General features: G+C 37.9%; 1 protein-coding gene across 5 annotated transcripts in view; it reads right to left on the bottom strand.

Annotated features, from left to right (window-relative positions):
* Positions 1 to 97: 97 nt before the first annotated feature.
* The window catches only part of strn3 (striatin, calmodulin binding protein 3), a 38,023-nt gene continuing 21,935 nt past the window's right edge, over positions 98 to 16,185 (bottom strand). For all 5 annotated transcript variants that reach the window (XM_046855258.1, XM_046855259.1, XM_046855260.1 and 2 more), the window contains 8 exons: positions 14,793 to 14,968; positions 14,585 to 14,632; positions 14,304 to 14,425; positions 10,488 to 10,655; positions 7,016 to 7,156; positions 4,507 to 4,614; positions 4,294 to 4,380; positions 98 to 1,621 (listed from right to left, as the gene is read on the bottom strand). In XM_046855258.1, coding sequence (XP_046711214.1) covers positions 1,452 to 1,621; positions 4,294 to 4,380; positions 4,507 to 4,614; positions 7,016 to 7,156; positions 10,488 to 10,655; positions 14,304 to 14,425; positions 14,585 to 14,632; positions 14,793 to 14,968 — 1,020 coding nt within the window. In that variant the 3' untranslated portion in view covers positions 98 to 1,451. The remainder of the gene's footprint in view (positions 1,622 to 4,293; positions 4,381 to 4,506; positions 4,615 to 7,015; positions 7,157 to 10,487; positions 10,656 to 14,303; positions 14,426 to 14,584; positions 14,633 to 14,792; positions 14,969 to 16,185) is intronic.

Raw genomic sequence — 16,185 nt, 5'->3', positions numbered from 1 at the left:
CTTGGCTTAAATCTAAATCAATAAAGATGCGCAATTAGTATAATGCTGGTCATTATCCGACAGAGAAAATAGACAAATTAGTGAGAGGTAAAACAGATTCAATATACAGGTACACCATTTAATATTTATTATAGACATTTTATATACATGACTTAACAGATGAAGTTTGCTATGTGGTACAGTCTTTAAAATCTGCTAATTCATAAACTGTAAATCAAAAACCTCAAAACTCTAAACCGATCAGAAACTTTTTGGGAAAACTAGAAAAAATACTTTATTGTATCAATCATGCATTAGACAAACAAAAGGTCTTTAGTTACAACATAAACTGTAAGTTTAAAAATAAAATATCTTATAAGATAAATTGTATGGACAGAATAACAACAGTTGTTTCATTTAATGCTAGTTATCCAGATCACTTAACTTAAAAATGTAATAAATTTAAACTTTATCAACCTAGGATGAAAATGTATTTTTAATGAGCAACACATGTTTTGGCTTGCCCTTCAATTGTCTTCTAAACAGCCAAACATTACAAATATTCTAAATTTTTAGAAAAGAGGCTAAGACTATCCCAAAACAGTGAAATAAATAAGTGTTCAGTTGTCTAATCTGTGATAAATAAACTCAGTTACATTAAGATGTACAAAATCATCACATAGTGATAGGACACTGCTGTTTACATGTAGATATCTAAAGAGCTGTGAGGAAGTGTGCTTCTACTGCTCCATGGTGCAGTCAAATAGTTATCTTTACTGGAAAGGGCAAGATGTGTCAAAACCTTCCTGCAATGTATGATGGATTGAAATTGAGAGTTTGAATAGGAAAGCACGCTTATTTCTATTTAAAAAAATGTCATCTGCTACCCAGACTCTTCAATTATATAAAAAAAGGCTTATAAAAACTATACTCATTTTTTACACAAAATTGTCAAAGCTAATGCAAAAGCAACCGGGTTGAATCATGTCTTTCTTTCCTTTAATTTATATATAACGCAACATCCAGAGGGCAACTCATGCATCTAATGCTGTAGGAGAGATTAATTCCTGTTGCAGCATCCTTGCCTTTTTGTGGTCATTGGTGATCTCTGATGAATAACATCAATGTTCACTCAAACACATAAAATTACCTAATTTATAGCCAATTCAAAAAAAAGAAGAGAAACACTGATGCAAATCCAGCTCTGACTTACAGTTAGGTACAGTTAACCATTTTTTGTTCAACTTCTAGTTTTAATGGGGTACAACATGAAAATTAATCGGGCACTTCACCCAAGCTTCACTAAACCAACAGTCCACCTCTCAAACCCTGGCATGTTTATGCAGGTGGAATAAAAAGCTGATTCAACATTAGCAGCTATTGCTTCTGTTGTTGCAATGGCAGTGAAGCAGACAGATCTTTCTCTCTCTAATTGTGAGGCTGATTTTGCCCTAAATATCTTGACTCGAAACTTATACAAATACTTTAGCCAAAGCATCAGCCCCAGCACTCCCTATAAATGCCTTAGAAGGGTGGAAGGCAACATCGTATATGGACTCATCAGATTTTTTGCGGTGAGAGGTGACTTCCTGTACACATGTTTTGCTGTCCAGGTTCCACAGCCGAATTGAACAGTCATGACCTGTGCAGGATAATAAACAGTTATTCTCCATATTATCAAATGATTCAAAATGCCCTCTTTAATATCAGACACTGACAAAAGCAATCATTAGATAGATTAGATAAGAAAGAGATACATTTTTTTGCATGTTTGTCACACTTTAATGTTTCAGATTATTAAACTAATTTAAATATTAGTAAAAGATAACAGAAGTGAACACAACATGCAGTTTTTAAATAAAGGTTTTTGTTATTGAGGGAAAACAAAATCCAAAACTACATGGCCCTGTGTGAAAAAAGTGTTTGCCCCCTAAACCTAATAACTGGTTGGGCCGCCCTTATCAGCAACAACTGCAATAAAGCATTTGCGATACCTTGCAATCAGCCTGTTACAGCGATGTGGAGGACTATTGGTCACTCATCTATGCAGAATTGTTGTAATTCAGCCACACTGGAGGGTTTTTGAGCATGAACCACCTTTTTATGGTCATGCCACAGCATCTCAATAGGATTCAGGTCACTGACTAGGTCACTCCAAAGTCTTCATTTTGTTTTTCTTCAGGAATTCAGAGGTGGACTTGCTGGTGTGTTTTGGATCATTGTACTGCTGCAGAACCCAAGTTCGCGTCAGCTTGAGGCCACGAACAGATGGCCAGACATTCTTCTTCAGGATTTTTTGGTAAACAGCAGAATTCATGGTTCCATTTATGACAGCAATCTTCCAGGTCCTAAAGCAGCAAAACGGCCCCAGACCATCATACTACCACCACCATATTTTACTTTTACATTCAACATGGTATGATGTTCTTTTTCTGAAATACGGTGTTACTTTTATTCCAGACGTAATGGCACCTTCCAAAAAGTTCAAAAGTCCACAGAGTATTTTCCCAAAAGTCTTGGGGATCATCAAGATGTTTTCTGGCAAAAATGAGATGAGCCTTTATGTTCTTTTTGCTCAGCAGTGGTTTTCGTCTTGAAACTAATTTTTGCCCAGTCTCATTCTTATGGTGAAGTCATGAACACTGACCTTAACTGAGGCAAGGGAGGCCTGCAGTTCTTTAGATGTTGTTTTGGGGTCTTTTGTGACCTCTTGGATGAGTCGTCGCTGTGCTCTTGGGGTAATTTCAGTCAGCTGGTCACTCCTGGGAAGGTTCTCCACAGTTCCATGTTTTTGCCATTCGTGAATAATGGCTCTCACTGTGGTTCGCTGGAGTCCCAAAGATTTGTGAAAGAAATGTCTTTATAACCTTTTCCACACTGATAGATCTCCATTACTTCCTTTCTAATTTTTTCTGAATTTCTTTGGATCTCAGCATGATGTCTAGCTTTTGAGGATGTTTTGGTCTACTTCCTGTGATTCTGAGTGATAGCTCTGCATTGGATCCTCTCCATAACTGCCTTCAGGATGTTAAACAGTGGCTTTCCCAGAACTTCCTTCATCTGAATGAAGAAAAGACTGAGTACATCCTTTTTAGCCCGGACTCACCCAGCAGTTCTCTGAGTTTTGGTCCTCTTACTCCTCAGTTTGCACCTACCGTGCGTAACCTGGGTGTTATTTTTGACCAAAGTATGCAATTCGAGAAACAGATCAGTGCAGTAGTGAAGGCGAGCTTTTACCAGCTAAGACTCCTCAGCAAGGTCAAGCCATTTTTGTCCCAAGCTGACCTTGAAAAAGCTATACATGCCTTCATCAGCTCAAGGATTGACTACTGCAACGCTCTCTACATTGGACTTAATCATTCTCTTCTCAGTCGGCTCCAAATGGTGCAAAATGCAGCAGCACGTCTTCTCACCAACACCACAAAACGCTCACACATCACCCCGGTCCTCCGCACGCTTCACTGGCTTCCGGTGCGGTATAGGGTGGAGTATAAGCTCCTGCTATTCGTATTCAAGGCCACCAATGGTCTTGCCCCGGCCCACCTCACCGAATTAATAACAGTTTACCATCCAGCCAGAACTCTCCGTTCCTCTGGACATACCTCTCTGGTCACTCCTAAGTACAGATGTAAAAAGTTTAGTGGCCGGTCATTCGCTGTCCAGGGACCAAAGCTGTGGAACGCTCTTCCAGCTCACATTCGATCCATCACTGTGCTGAGTGTTTTTAAATCGCATTTGAAAACTTTATTTATACAAGCTTTTAACACTTAGCCCTGTTTCACCTGCTTTTTTAAATATATTGTGCTCATATTTTTTATATTTCTTATATTTTATTTTCTACTGTGTAGTTATATTTTTATATTTTTTATGTATTTCTTATATTTTATTGTCTACTGTCTTTTTTATTTTTATTTTTTACTGGAAAGTGCCTTGTGCTCCTTTTGGTTGCTGTAAGGTGCTATATAAATAAATTTGACTTGACTACTTCACTTTGTCAGGCAGGTCCTATTAAAGAGATTTCTTTATTGTGAACAGGTGTGGCAGTAATCAGGTCTGGGTGTGGTTAGATAAATTGAACTCAGGTGTGATAATCCACCGTTTTAACAGGGGGCAAACACTTTCACACCACAGTATTTAGGTTGTTGGGTAGACAGACAGACAGACAGATAACTTCATATACATTACTTTATTTACTAAATTATAAACCAATACCTAAAAGCGTCACTTGCAGCTTCTGTTGTATGCTTAACAATTAACCATACCTGGTTAAGGTATGGCACAATAAATTACATCAACCTAACCAGCAGCACTTACTTCCTGACATTAGGTAGATGCCATTAGGATCCACTGCCAGACTGGTAACAGCATCCAAGTGAGCCACCATTGCATGGATAACTTTACCTAAATAGCAAAAGCAAAGTAAAAGACAAGTCTGAAATAAAATAAAATCTTTTTACATTTTAATAAGATCAGAAAAAAATAAGATCTTGGCAAGAACTCTTGTACTTGGGGGGGGGGAACACCTACCTGATTTATTGTCATAGAATTTGATATGTCGGTCCTCATGAGCTGTAATCGTGACTGGCAGTGTGGGATGACTCACAACTTTATTAATGTGGTTCCCAAAAGGTATTGCTGAAAAAATAGAAAAATATATATTTTATTTCACACTGCTATGCATCACTATAACTAATACATTGAATCCATGCCACAATTCAAAGCTCTTTTGAGAGCAAACATTCCTTTGAGATTCTGGTCTATGTCAGCATTATTGCATCACCACTTCAGCAGACATTTCAGATGTACTATTATGCTGCAAGTTTTGCAGCACCTTCCGGTTTTCCTAGATTCAGAGCCAGAGACTGAAAAAACCTGATGTCCTCTGTCAAAACAATGTCAATGATAATGAATACTTGTAGATATAGGTCAAGAGCTTCAGGTAATGCAGGTAATGCTAACATCAGAAACCAAATTAATTTTCCTCTGAACTCTTAACAACGATTTTCCACTAACAATTCTGACACAATTTCTGATTCGGATGTTTCAAAATCTAAATTCTTTATTGATCCCATAGGGAAATAGTTTGATTGCAGTTGCTCAAAGTGAAAAGTTGAAGTAAAAAAATGAAATATGTAGCAGCATTAAATGGAATTTATAGTAGCAGTGAAAAACAGATATAACTACAATAAAAGTTATTAAAGTTATTGCACATGTAACTAATTATTATTGCAATTTAGATTATTGCCCATTACTGCCCAAAGTATCAACAATATAAGTATGGCATAAAAATATATAAATACAACTATTATTTACATCGTGTTTTGTGGAGCAGCTGTGTAACACAGAGGGAGGAGTTTTATAATTTGATGGTCGAAAGGAGAAATTATCTCCTGTGGTGCATCTCTGTTGTATGAGTGTCACTGAACATACTCCTCAGCCTGACCAGTGTTTTATGTAGATGATAGGTGGAGTTATCCAAGATGGAATGTACTTTTCACAGCATTCCCCTTTTAGACACTAATGTCAGAGATTCCAGCTTCTCCCCAACAACATTGCTGGCCTTGCAGATTAGTTTGTTGAGACTGTTTGTGCCTGCCACACTCAGCCTTCCTCCACAGCATGCCACAGCACAGTGGAGATCACTGGCCACAACAGTGTCATAAAACATCCTCAGCATTGATTGTTTATTGGCTATGTAAACCCCCAGGTATTTATAGTCCTCCACTATCTCCACACCAACACCATGAATGAAGACAGGAGTTGCAGGTGCCTTCTTTCTCAGGTCCACAATCAGCTCCTCTGTCAACTCTTCACTATTGTCTTGTACTCCTTCTCATCACAGTCCGATACATTGAGTCAGAGTCATCTGAGAACTTCTGAAGATGGCAAGACTCTGTCTGGTAATTAAAGTCTGTGGCGTAGACATTGAAGTGGAAATAAGATACCACTGTCCCCTTTGTGGCCCTATTCTTGATCACCTTTTCTGACATACAGTGTTATAAATGCACATACTGAGATCTTCCAGTGAGGTAGTCTACAATCCAAGACACAAGGAGGGCATCAACATGCATTGCTGTCAGCTTCTCACCCAGATGGCCAATGTACCATAGACTATATTAGCAATGGGTCTGTTTCTTTAACCAATCAGATTTCAAATCTGCAACACAGGGCAGCTGGCCCAGAATAGCATCAGCATTTTTCCATCCTCTGATTGGTTGGTCAGAGCAAAACTGTTACAGCCATGTCCAACTGGCAAAACATGTCTGTAGAGCTCTGCACACATTAATACATCCAAGTTAGACTTTTTACGCCCACAATGTCTGACTGAGGAAGAGAAATTAATTCGGTCTCAGCCATACTTAAAAAGATATTTTAAGAAAAGCTAGGCATCGTGAGGAGAGGCCAGCCAACCCTGAAGCAACCACCTAGCTAGCTTGTCTCAGTCTAGGAAATGGTTTGTTTGCCACTTCCAGACCAGTGACTATGAGCTGTACCACTGGCTTACAGCCTCTGAGGAGCAGTGCAAATTATGTGAGTATGCATCTCTGGTGAGTAGGTTGCATTTTATTTAAATTTGGGTACACACACACACACACACACACACACACACACACACACACACACACACACACACACAGAGAGAGAGAGAGAGAGAGAGAGAGAGAGAGGTATATATAGCTCAAAAGTGAAAACGTATAAGCGGTAGAATAAGTTGGAACGCTGCCAGGATGTACGCCGCTTCCACCTTGTGAGATGATTTACCGTCGACAGCGGTCAACAGAGTTCAGTTGTCAATAGAGTTCATCGATTTAGATTTCTGTGATATTGGTGTTTTAAAGCCCAGTTTTAACTCGTGTCGATCATTTATATTGCCGTCATTTGACACGGAAACCCTCCATTTGTGAACCAGCGCTCATCCACTTGCGAACTGTATATATTATATTACACATTCATTCATTCATTCATTCATACATACATACATACATACATACACACACAAACAAACATTAGATGCAGATGGACAGAATGCTCTTACTGCTCTCTTTCTGTGCTGGGCACTCTATAACAGGCTGCAAGGTCTCCAAATCATAGATGAGAACTTTGCCTGTATTGTACGAGGCCACAATATATGCTGGATCACAACCATTGAAATCCACAGATGTAGGAATGCCATGCTCTGAAAAACACAAACACTTTAGGACACAATAACAAAATCTGTTTCAGAAGTTTGTTTAATTAATCACGTCTAATTAATACAATAATATATACACTTGCAATCAGAAATATTCAACCCCTAAAGAGTTTTAAGGATTTATAAATAAAAATCTATTCAAAGTGCAGGATTCTGCTTTGGATAGCTTCTTAATGAGTTTAGTGATACATAAAATCAACACAGAAAATGTATGATGTAGTATTTGTGTGTGACAGTATATTTTGTTAAGATCGCCATGTCACAATTATTTAACCCCTCTATAATATTGTTGTTTTTAAAGCTTTCTGACAGTTTTTATAGCCTGAAGTGGAGCTGAAACATCATTAAGCCGTTGGGAACACTATAACGATCCTTCATTTGCTTCAGCTGTGATGCATATATAAACCCCGACCATGAAGGTGTTCAAGGTGAGTTGCAATCATGGAAAAAACAAAGGAGCTTCCACAAAAGCTGAGAGAGGAGATTATTTCATCACATCTGAAGGACCTTGGGTATAAGAAGATTTCCAAAAGATTTAACATTCAAGAGACACCATTGGGAGCATTATAAGGAAGTTTAAAACTTATGGAACAGTCTGGCGTGCAAAAAGTCAGGCTTATGACAAGAAGAATACCATCCCCACAGTCAAGCATGGAGGTGGGTCAATAATGATGTGGGGCTGTTTTTCTGTGGCAGGAATTGGCAATCTTGATTGTGTACCCGGCATCATGGAGTCCCAGAAATACCAGGTCATTTTAAAGAAGAACGTGATGCCTTCTGTTGACAAATAAAACCTTGGTGATCAGTGGATCTTCCAGCAAGAAAATGATCCCAAGCACACCTCCAAATCAACCAAAGCTTGGTTGGGGAAAAGATGCTGGAGTGTCCTTCTCAGTCACCAGATTGAAATCCAATTGAAAATCTTTGGTGGGATTTGAAGAAGGCAGTTGCAGCACGGAAGCCGTCAAACATCACTGAGTTGGAGGCTTTTGCACGTGAAGAATGGGCAAAGATTCCAATCAAGAGGTGTAAGAAGCTTGTCAGCACTTATCGAAAATGCTTGTTAGAAGTTATAAAAAAATAAAGGGCGCTCCACAAGGTACTGAAGCTGGGGGTTGAATAATACTGCACATGCTCATGCGTTACAATACTTACAATTTTCATTTGAACTTCAAAGTTAAGTCAACTTCTGTTGTCAAAATAACTCAAATATGTATCAATAAATATTGTTTGTTATTTCACGAGGTTTTTTTTTCATTTATTTTCATTATCTTTCAACATCACTTTATTGTCTATTGAGGTGAGGGGGTTGAATATTTTTGATTGCAAGTGTAGTTTTAAATAGCAGGTAGATATATTTGTTTTGCCTAGATTTTTTAATTAGTTGACAACTGATGTAAGATTTGTTCAGTTATGGTCCACTATTGTAATGAACCGCTTGATAAGCCACAGAGCATTTTTGAATTTATTTTAAATTTTTTTATGTGGTCTGTGGTATTTTTGAGTCTCACAGATACAGTGCATCTGGAAAGTATTTACAGCGCTTCACTTTTTCCATTTTTTGTTATGTTACAGCTAGGGCTGCAACAACTAATCGATAATAATCGATAATTCAATTAATTGGCAACGAATGCCGTTATGAATTAGTTGGGCTGCTCAAGTTATAGGTTAGTGTGGTGGTAAGAAAAAACATCCGGCTGGGAAAATAGCAGACAGTACAGGGTCAACCAACAGCAGGAAAAGGTCATCCAAGGCATGGGAGCATTTCATATTAAACGCAACAAATAAAACTGTACCTGGAAGTTATGCAAAGCAGGATTTAATGATTGTATATTTAATTTATGCATTTATCATTTAATTATTATACTAAATTAAATTATTATATATTCTAGATGTTTATCAAAAGAATGTATTATATTTAGATTTTTTTTAAGCATTGCTGTCAACTTGCCATCTGCAAAATACAATACAAAAACTTTCTTTCAGCTTCTCCCATTAGGGGTCGCCACAGCGGATCAGTATTCGTGATCCGCATGTTTGATTTGGCACGTTTTACGCTGGATGCCCTTCCTAACCGTGACCGGGAATCGAACCTGGGCCGCAGCGGGCTGAGCGCCGCATTCTAACCACTAGACCACAATACAAATATTGACAAATTGCTTCACCTTTCATACTTAAATGCTGTTTGTTTTTGGGTTTTTTTTTTTACAGAAAGAAAAAATATAGAATCAGTAAATTTGTTTAAAGGAGAAATCCCCCATTCCCCTTCTTAACCAGCAGCTGCTATAATCTTTAAAATATCTAAATTAAAAGATTAAAATGTGAAATTAAAAGAGATTAAAGTTAATCTCAATAAAAATTATTTAAAAAAAATTTTTTTTTTAAGTACACTTTTACACACAAATACCTTGAATTAGGCCCAGATTCAAGGTATTTATGTAAATAAGTGTACTTAAAGATTATTAGGGTTTTATATATTTATAATAAGCAAAACATCTAATAACAAATGTTAATAAAAAAACATTTTATCGATTAATTGATTATCAATATAATTGTTATTTACAGAGATAGTAACATACTTATTCTAAAATGGATGGACATGTATTTTTTTTCCTCAAAATTCAAAAAGAAGTTTGTTTTAAATCTTTGGAAATTTATTAAAAATGTAAAACTTCACAGGTACATAAATATTCACAGCCTTTGCTCAATACTTTGTTGAAGCACCTTTGGCACCAATTACAGCCCCAAGTCTTTTTGAGTATCATGCTAAAAGCTTAGCACACCTATCTTTGGGCAGTTTCTCCTATTCATTTTTGCAAAACCTCTCAAGCTTAATCAGGTTGTATTGAGAGCATCGGTGCTCAGCCATTTTTAGATCCCTCCAGAGATGTTCAACTGGGTTCAAGTCTGGGCACTAGACGTCCTGGTGATTCCAAACTGCTTTCATTTAAGGATGATGGTCACTATGCTCATTGGGACCTTCAATGCTGCAAAAAATGTTCTGTACCCTTTCCAAGATATGTGCCTCGATACAATCTTGTCTCGGAGGTCTACAGACAATTCCTTGGACTTCATGGCTTGGTTTGTGCTCTGACATGCACTGTCAACTGCAGGACCTTATATAGACAGGTGTGTGCCTTTCCAAATCATGTCCAATCAACCGAATTTACCACAGGTGGACTCCAATCAAGTTGTAGAAACATCTCAAGGATGATCAGTAGAAACAGGATGCACCTGAGCTCAACTTTGAGTGTCATAGCAAAGGCTGTGAATACTTGTGTACATTATTAGAGTCAGTAGATGGCCACAGTCCTACCTCTCTCTGAGTTTAAGGTGTAAATGCAAGGCAACTTCTCCTGAGGATTCCACAACTTGATGGTTCCATCGGCAGAACAGGACAGCAGTCGATTCTTAATTCCGCTGTAAGCCAATCCCCAAACAGCATCATTGTGGCCCAGTAAGGACCCAGCCAAAACACTAGGATCTGGAAAAAAAACATAACAGGATGCTTCAGAGCTCTTGACCAGTACAAATCTGTACACTATGCATTAAAGTCAAACTAGACTACATTGCCAAAATGTAATCAAACACCTACCAGTCAAAACATCACAGACGAAAGTGCTTGCTAAACTCCTCCATCACTCTAAAATTGTACTGGAAATTGCTAAGCTTTCAAGACATTCTAACCAATTCGATGCATTCAGCTTTGTGGCAACAGTTTGCTAAAGACCAAGTGTGTTGGTAAGGGTTTACATAGTTTATACCAGGGGTCACCAACCTTTTTGAAACTGAGAGCTACTGTAATTTCCGGACTATAAAGCGCACCCAAATATAGGCCGCACCCACTGAATTTTACAAAGATTTTTATTTTGAACATAAATACGCCGCACCTGTCTATAAGCCGCAGGTGCCTACATTGAAACTAATGAACTTTACACAGGCTTTAATGAAAGACAGTGTCTGTTACACGGCTTGTATCTAAACAGTAGCCTACCAAGAAAATCATTGTTCACTGTCTTCCTCCTTCCTTTCACAACAATTTCTCTCGGGAGTATATTCTTGGCATCGTCGTGCGTTTAAAAATCACCATCGGTGAAGCTTTTCTCCCGATGTCGTGCAGCTCAGAACACAGGTGAAGTGTTTTTTCATGCCCGGTTGTTTTGAGCGTGACGAATGATTCGCATTTCCTGTTGACAGTCCGAGTAAGAGGCAGGTCAAACGTCAGAGGAACATCATCCATATTTGATGTGGTGTGGCCCGATTCAGTGGAAGCACGATTTAATATAAAGAGTTTCATTGGTTCACCTTAACCCGCACGGCAGTTTCATTGGTCTAATGTTATGGGGCTCAGTTTTTTGGCTTGAAGCTTGTGAAACCGGGAAAAACCCATAAATTAGCCACATCATTGTTTAAGCCGCGGGGTTCGAAACAAAAAAAGTAGCGGTTTATAGTCCGGAAAATACAGTACTTCTTGGGTACTGATTAATGTAAAGGGCTACCAGTTTGATACCTTTGATAAATTGCTCAATTTACCTTTAATTATATGTTATAAATAACTAATGACATTCATCTATGTGAAGACACTGATCATGTTAATGATTTCCCACAATAATGATCAACAATGATTTAACAAGGTAGGAAACAAATATCAATATGCAAAACTTTATTTCTATAAATCTCTGCAAGTATTTACATTTTGAAATGATTCACTACAACATTTTCACTAGCCACTAACAATTTTTTAACAAATCATGCACTACTTTGCATCCTGTTTGTATGGATTATCAATTATGTAAAATACAAAAATTTACTTTCTGATTTTCTAAAATTATCACCAAATCTACAGCATTTTTAACAAAATTTAATTTGTAACAAATTACATTTTTAACTAAATCTTACATTTAACAAACACATTTGATTTTTCAATAATTTAATTCAACTTTGCCATGGCACTGCCATGTTGCCACTGAGAACATCTGTTTCATTTGTGCATCAGAGAGGCGTGTTCTGTGTTTGTTCTTGAAGTTCATGTCAAAAAGGGCTGATTCACAAAGATAGGTTGAAACAAACAGGCTGGAAACCTTCATAGCTGCTGTGCATACACTACTGTACAATTCTGTGTCAACAAGGCACCAAATGTTTGGTGAGGCCTGATAGGATTTGAGGTGGATGTCATTTTGCAATGTTACAATTTCGATTTCCACCTGTCCAGCATCCAAACTGAACGTTGCACTTAGTTGCTCAGCAATGCATGTGTCCACGTTCATGAAAGGGTCGGAAATGAATGACACACATAGCTCAGAGGCTGATCAAGGTCACAAAACCTGTTCTCAAACTCTTGCCCAAGTCTGTTTATGACTTGAGAGTACTTTTCTGCATCTTTGTCAAAGGTCTCAGACGCAGAAGCACTGTCTTTTAGCACCATCTGCACAGAGGGAAAGTGCAGCACCTTTTTTCTCTGCAAATGCACAGAGAAAATGTTCAGCTGGGCTCTAAATGTATTTAAAGCACTTATGTAAGCAACTCATGTCTTACCTTTGCCTTGCAGCTCACAGTTCAGATGGTTCAGTTTCCCAGTAATGTCCATAAAAAATGCAAGGTCATGTGTCCACTCAGTGTCCTCCAGCAGCGAGGTGTCTTCGCCTTTGGACTGCATGAACTCTTTGATCTCACTCAAAAGTGACAAAAAACAAAGCAAATTTTGTCCCCTGCTGAGCCATCGAATTTCTGTGTGTAGCTGAACCATATTCAGCTGACAGCTCCTCCAATAGCACCTTGAATGTTCTGTGCTGTTTAGCTCTTGAGAGGATGCTGTTTATGATTGTCATGACGGTAGCTGATTACCTTTGCACATAACGCCTGCTGCTGAATGATGCAGTGGTAATGCATAAAGTTTGGGAACTCTGGGTCACCTTTACAGTGAGCAATGAATCCTGTATGTCAACCAATCATAGCAGGAGCCCCGTCGGTAGTCACTGATACCAGCTTTTCCAACGGCACTTTTTTTCTCCGCGAAAAACTCCTTCACCACGTTATAGAGGTCAACTCCCCTCGTAGTTGTCTTTAGGGGCAGTAGTGTCAGAAGTTCTTCTTTTGTGTAGAAATCCTCAAACACCATCCGGATAAAGACCATCAGCTGCGCTGTACTGCTGCTGTACATGGACTCGTCAAACTGGATGCTGAACCACCTGCACTTCGCCAGATCCCGGTCCAGCTGATCGGGCAAGTTCCCAGACATAGCCGACACTTTTCTAACCATTGTAGTTGCCTCCAGTTGGACATCAAAGAGAGTGGAGATTACATCTGTTTCATATTTCTTGTCTTTAAAGCACAGTTTTTGCAATTATCATCATTGCTTCTGTGAAAACCTCCCCTTCTGAAAATGCCTTCTTTTTCTTAATAAAGAAATGTGTAGCTCTAAATGAGGCTTCGGTTGCTTTTTTCACTGGTCTCGTGAAAAAAGACTGCTGTTTGCACAAACCTGCCTTTAATTCGCAGTCTTTTTCCGCTCGTAGTGCGCTGCCCGGTGGGTAGTTAGCATGGTAGCTTGCGTGACACGTTCTGAAATGTCTTTCAACATTGTGCTGCTTTGCCATCGCCACAGTAAATGAGAGACTGTAAATCTTTCACAGTGGACAAAAATAATTATTCCTCCCATTCACTGTGAAAATTATGTTTTCTTTATTTTTTCTGCCATGTTTTCAGGGTTAAAAAATCTCCTCACCTACACTGCATCCCCCTATCTGCAACCGTTGCTGTGGAGACCAGCTAGCTCTAATCTAATATGAAACTTTTTTTTTAATATTGTAATTTTAAAATTCACACCAATGCAAGTGTGATTTAAAAAAGAATAGCATAAAAAAAATGGATGCAGCTCACTGGTAAGTGGCGCTATGGTGAGCTATTTTTAGAAAAGGCCCGCGGGCGACTCGTGGTCCTTGCGGGAACTGGTGTACCGTGTTGGTGACCCCTGGTTTATACTTTTGGCCATATAGTTAATAGTATATACTTTTGACCATACAGTGCAAATTTTGTAAGAACAATCCAAGAGAATTTGGCTTAAACAAACACCCATGAAAGATATTTAAGAAGAAAAAAAAAAAAGCTACACAAAAAATTTACATGTCCTTACCATATGTGTCATAAGGGTCTATGTTAGAGCTGGGGATATTCCACCACTGTATTGTTGAGTCAATACCACCACTGAAGCACTGCTCCCCATTTGCAGTAACAGCCAATGACAGCACAGGCCCACTTTAAAATCATGAGAGAGACAAATATAAAAACTGCCTACTTTTTACATGAAAAAATATCAACTATGATGAGCTGACTGAGAATTATATTTTTGCTAGCTGTTCTTGGCTTTTACATTGTAGTAGTATTAAAAATTTAAAGATGAACAAGAACACTTACACATGTGCTCTAAATGTGTATATAGGCTCCACATCAAAAGAGGCACTTCTACACAAAAAAGAAAATTGGTAAAAATGTGTTAAGCACACTGCAAAGATTTTATTTGACAGTTTACTATAACAAAGTCAGACCTAAAATAAAAGGGAAGATTAAAATTCCCTACATCTTAATCTATACCATTCCCCAGCCTAATTATAAAAGTACTTGCTTTTTTGCAGGAACTGTCTTCTGGAGGTTCCAAAGTTTGAGAGTGTGGTCTTCAGAAACAGTGACCAACACAGGTTCTACAGGATGGAAGGCTAAAGCACGCACTCCATCAAAGTGGCTGCGAAGAGTATACTTTGGATTCCATGTCTTCCTGAATGCATCCTTATTGGCTGGAAGCTGAGAATAGAAGAGTATAGGTAGGATGCATTTTATTATATGTTAAAAATATAAAGGAAATGTCAGTGGTATTAACAAAATAGAAAGTAAAACAAGAGAAATCCAAATAAAATAAATATTTGGTTTGACCATCCTGCAAAACAGCATCAATTCTTCTAATTACACTTGTACACAATTATTGAAGGAACTCAGCAGATAGGTTGTTCCAAACATCATGGAGAACCAACCACAGAGCTTCGGTGAATGTAGGCTTCCCCAAGCCCTTTTGTCTCTTCATGTAATCCCATTGATATTTGATGATGTTGAGATCAGAGCTCTATGGGGGCCAAACAATCGCTTTCAGGACTTTTTGTTTTTCGGGTAGCTTCCGTTACTGAAACGGTTGAGAAGGTTCACCATCATTAAGAGAATGGCCGAGGCGAATCACTGACGCCACGATCTCTTGGTGAAATATATTGTGCTGTGGTATGCTGAGGTACTCTCTCTCTCTTTTGAAGGGCTTTTTTTGTGCCTTTTTTTCTGTCTGCATAGAGGAATTTGTAAACTACAGTGAAAAAATAACTAGAAAAATTTTAAATCTTTTTACATCATGTGTCTTTTTGCACCTAATTTTAGAGATTATCTATAACACTATTGATAAGTACCAGTGTCGTTAAGCAGTATTGGTATCAGCCCCTTTATTAATAAAATGTATACAGTACCCATATCCCTAATTGCTGTGCTCAGTCATGTGACATGAAACCTCACCTTGGTTGCAGCGTTTGGCTTTTCCTTATTCTATTTTCACCCTCCTTTCACAGTTGTTCTGTTATAGTTAAAGATTGTGTTTCAACCTACATATGTAATTGATCATTAGCACCTGCTTGGTATAATTGGTTAACCATACACCAGACTCTGATACTACAAAAATCTCTGACTTTGTGCAAGTGTCCAAAGTGCACAAGTGTCAGAATTCATATTTTGAAAGGGTAGTCACACCAAACATTGATTTTATCTAGAATTTTCTCCCGTTCACTCACTCTGCATTTTGTAAAATGATTAAAAAACAAAACAACAAATAATTATTACTTTAAAGAGTTTCTTCATGCCTGCCTAAAACATTGCACAACACTGTATAATTATATATTACAGAAATAAATATATACTAAATACTTCATTCTTTTTGTATTTTTTTTTCAATATTATATATATATATATATATATATATATATATATAT

Source organism: Silurus meridionalis, chromosome 8 (assembly GCF_014805685.1).
Source record: "Silurus meridionalis isolate SWU-2019-XX chromosome 8, ASM1480568v1, whole genome shotgun sequence".
NCBI classification, from domain to species: domain Eukaryota; kingdom Metazoa; phylum Chordata; class Actinopteri; order Siluriformes; family Siluridae; genus Silurus; species Silurus meridionalis.
The sequence above is the reverse complement of the archived record's forward strand: the minus strand, read 5'-3'. Positions and strand labels throughout refer to the sequence as shown.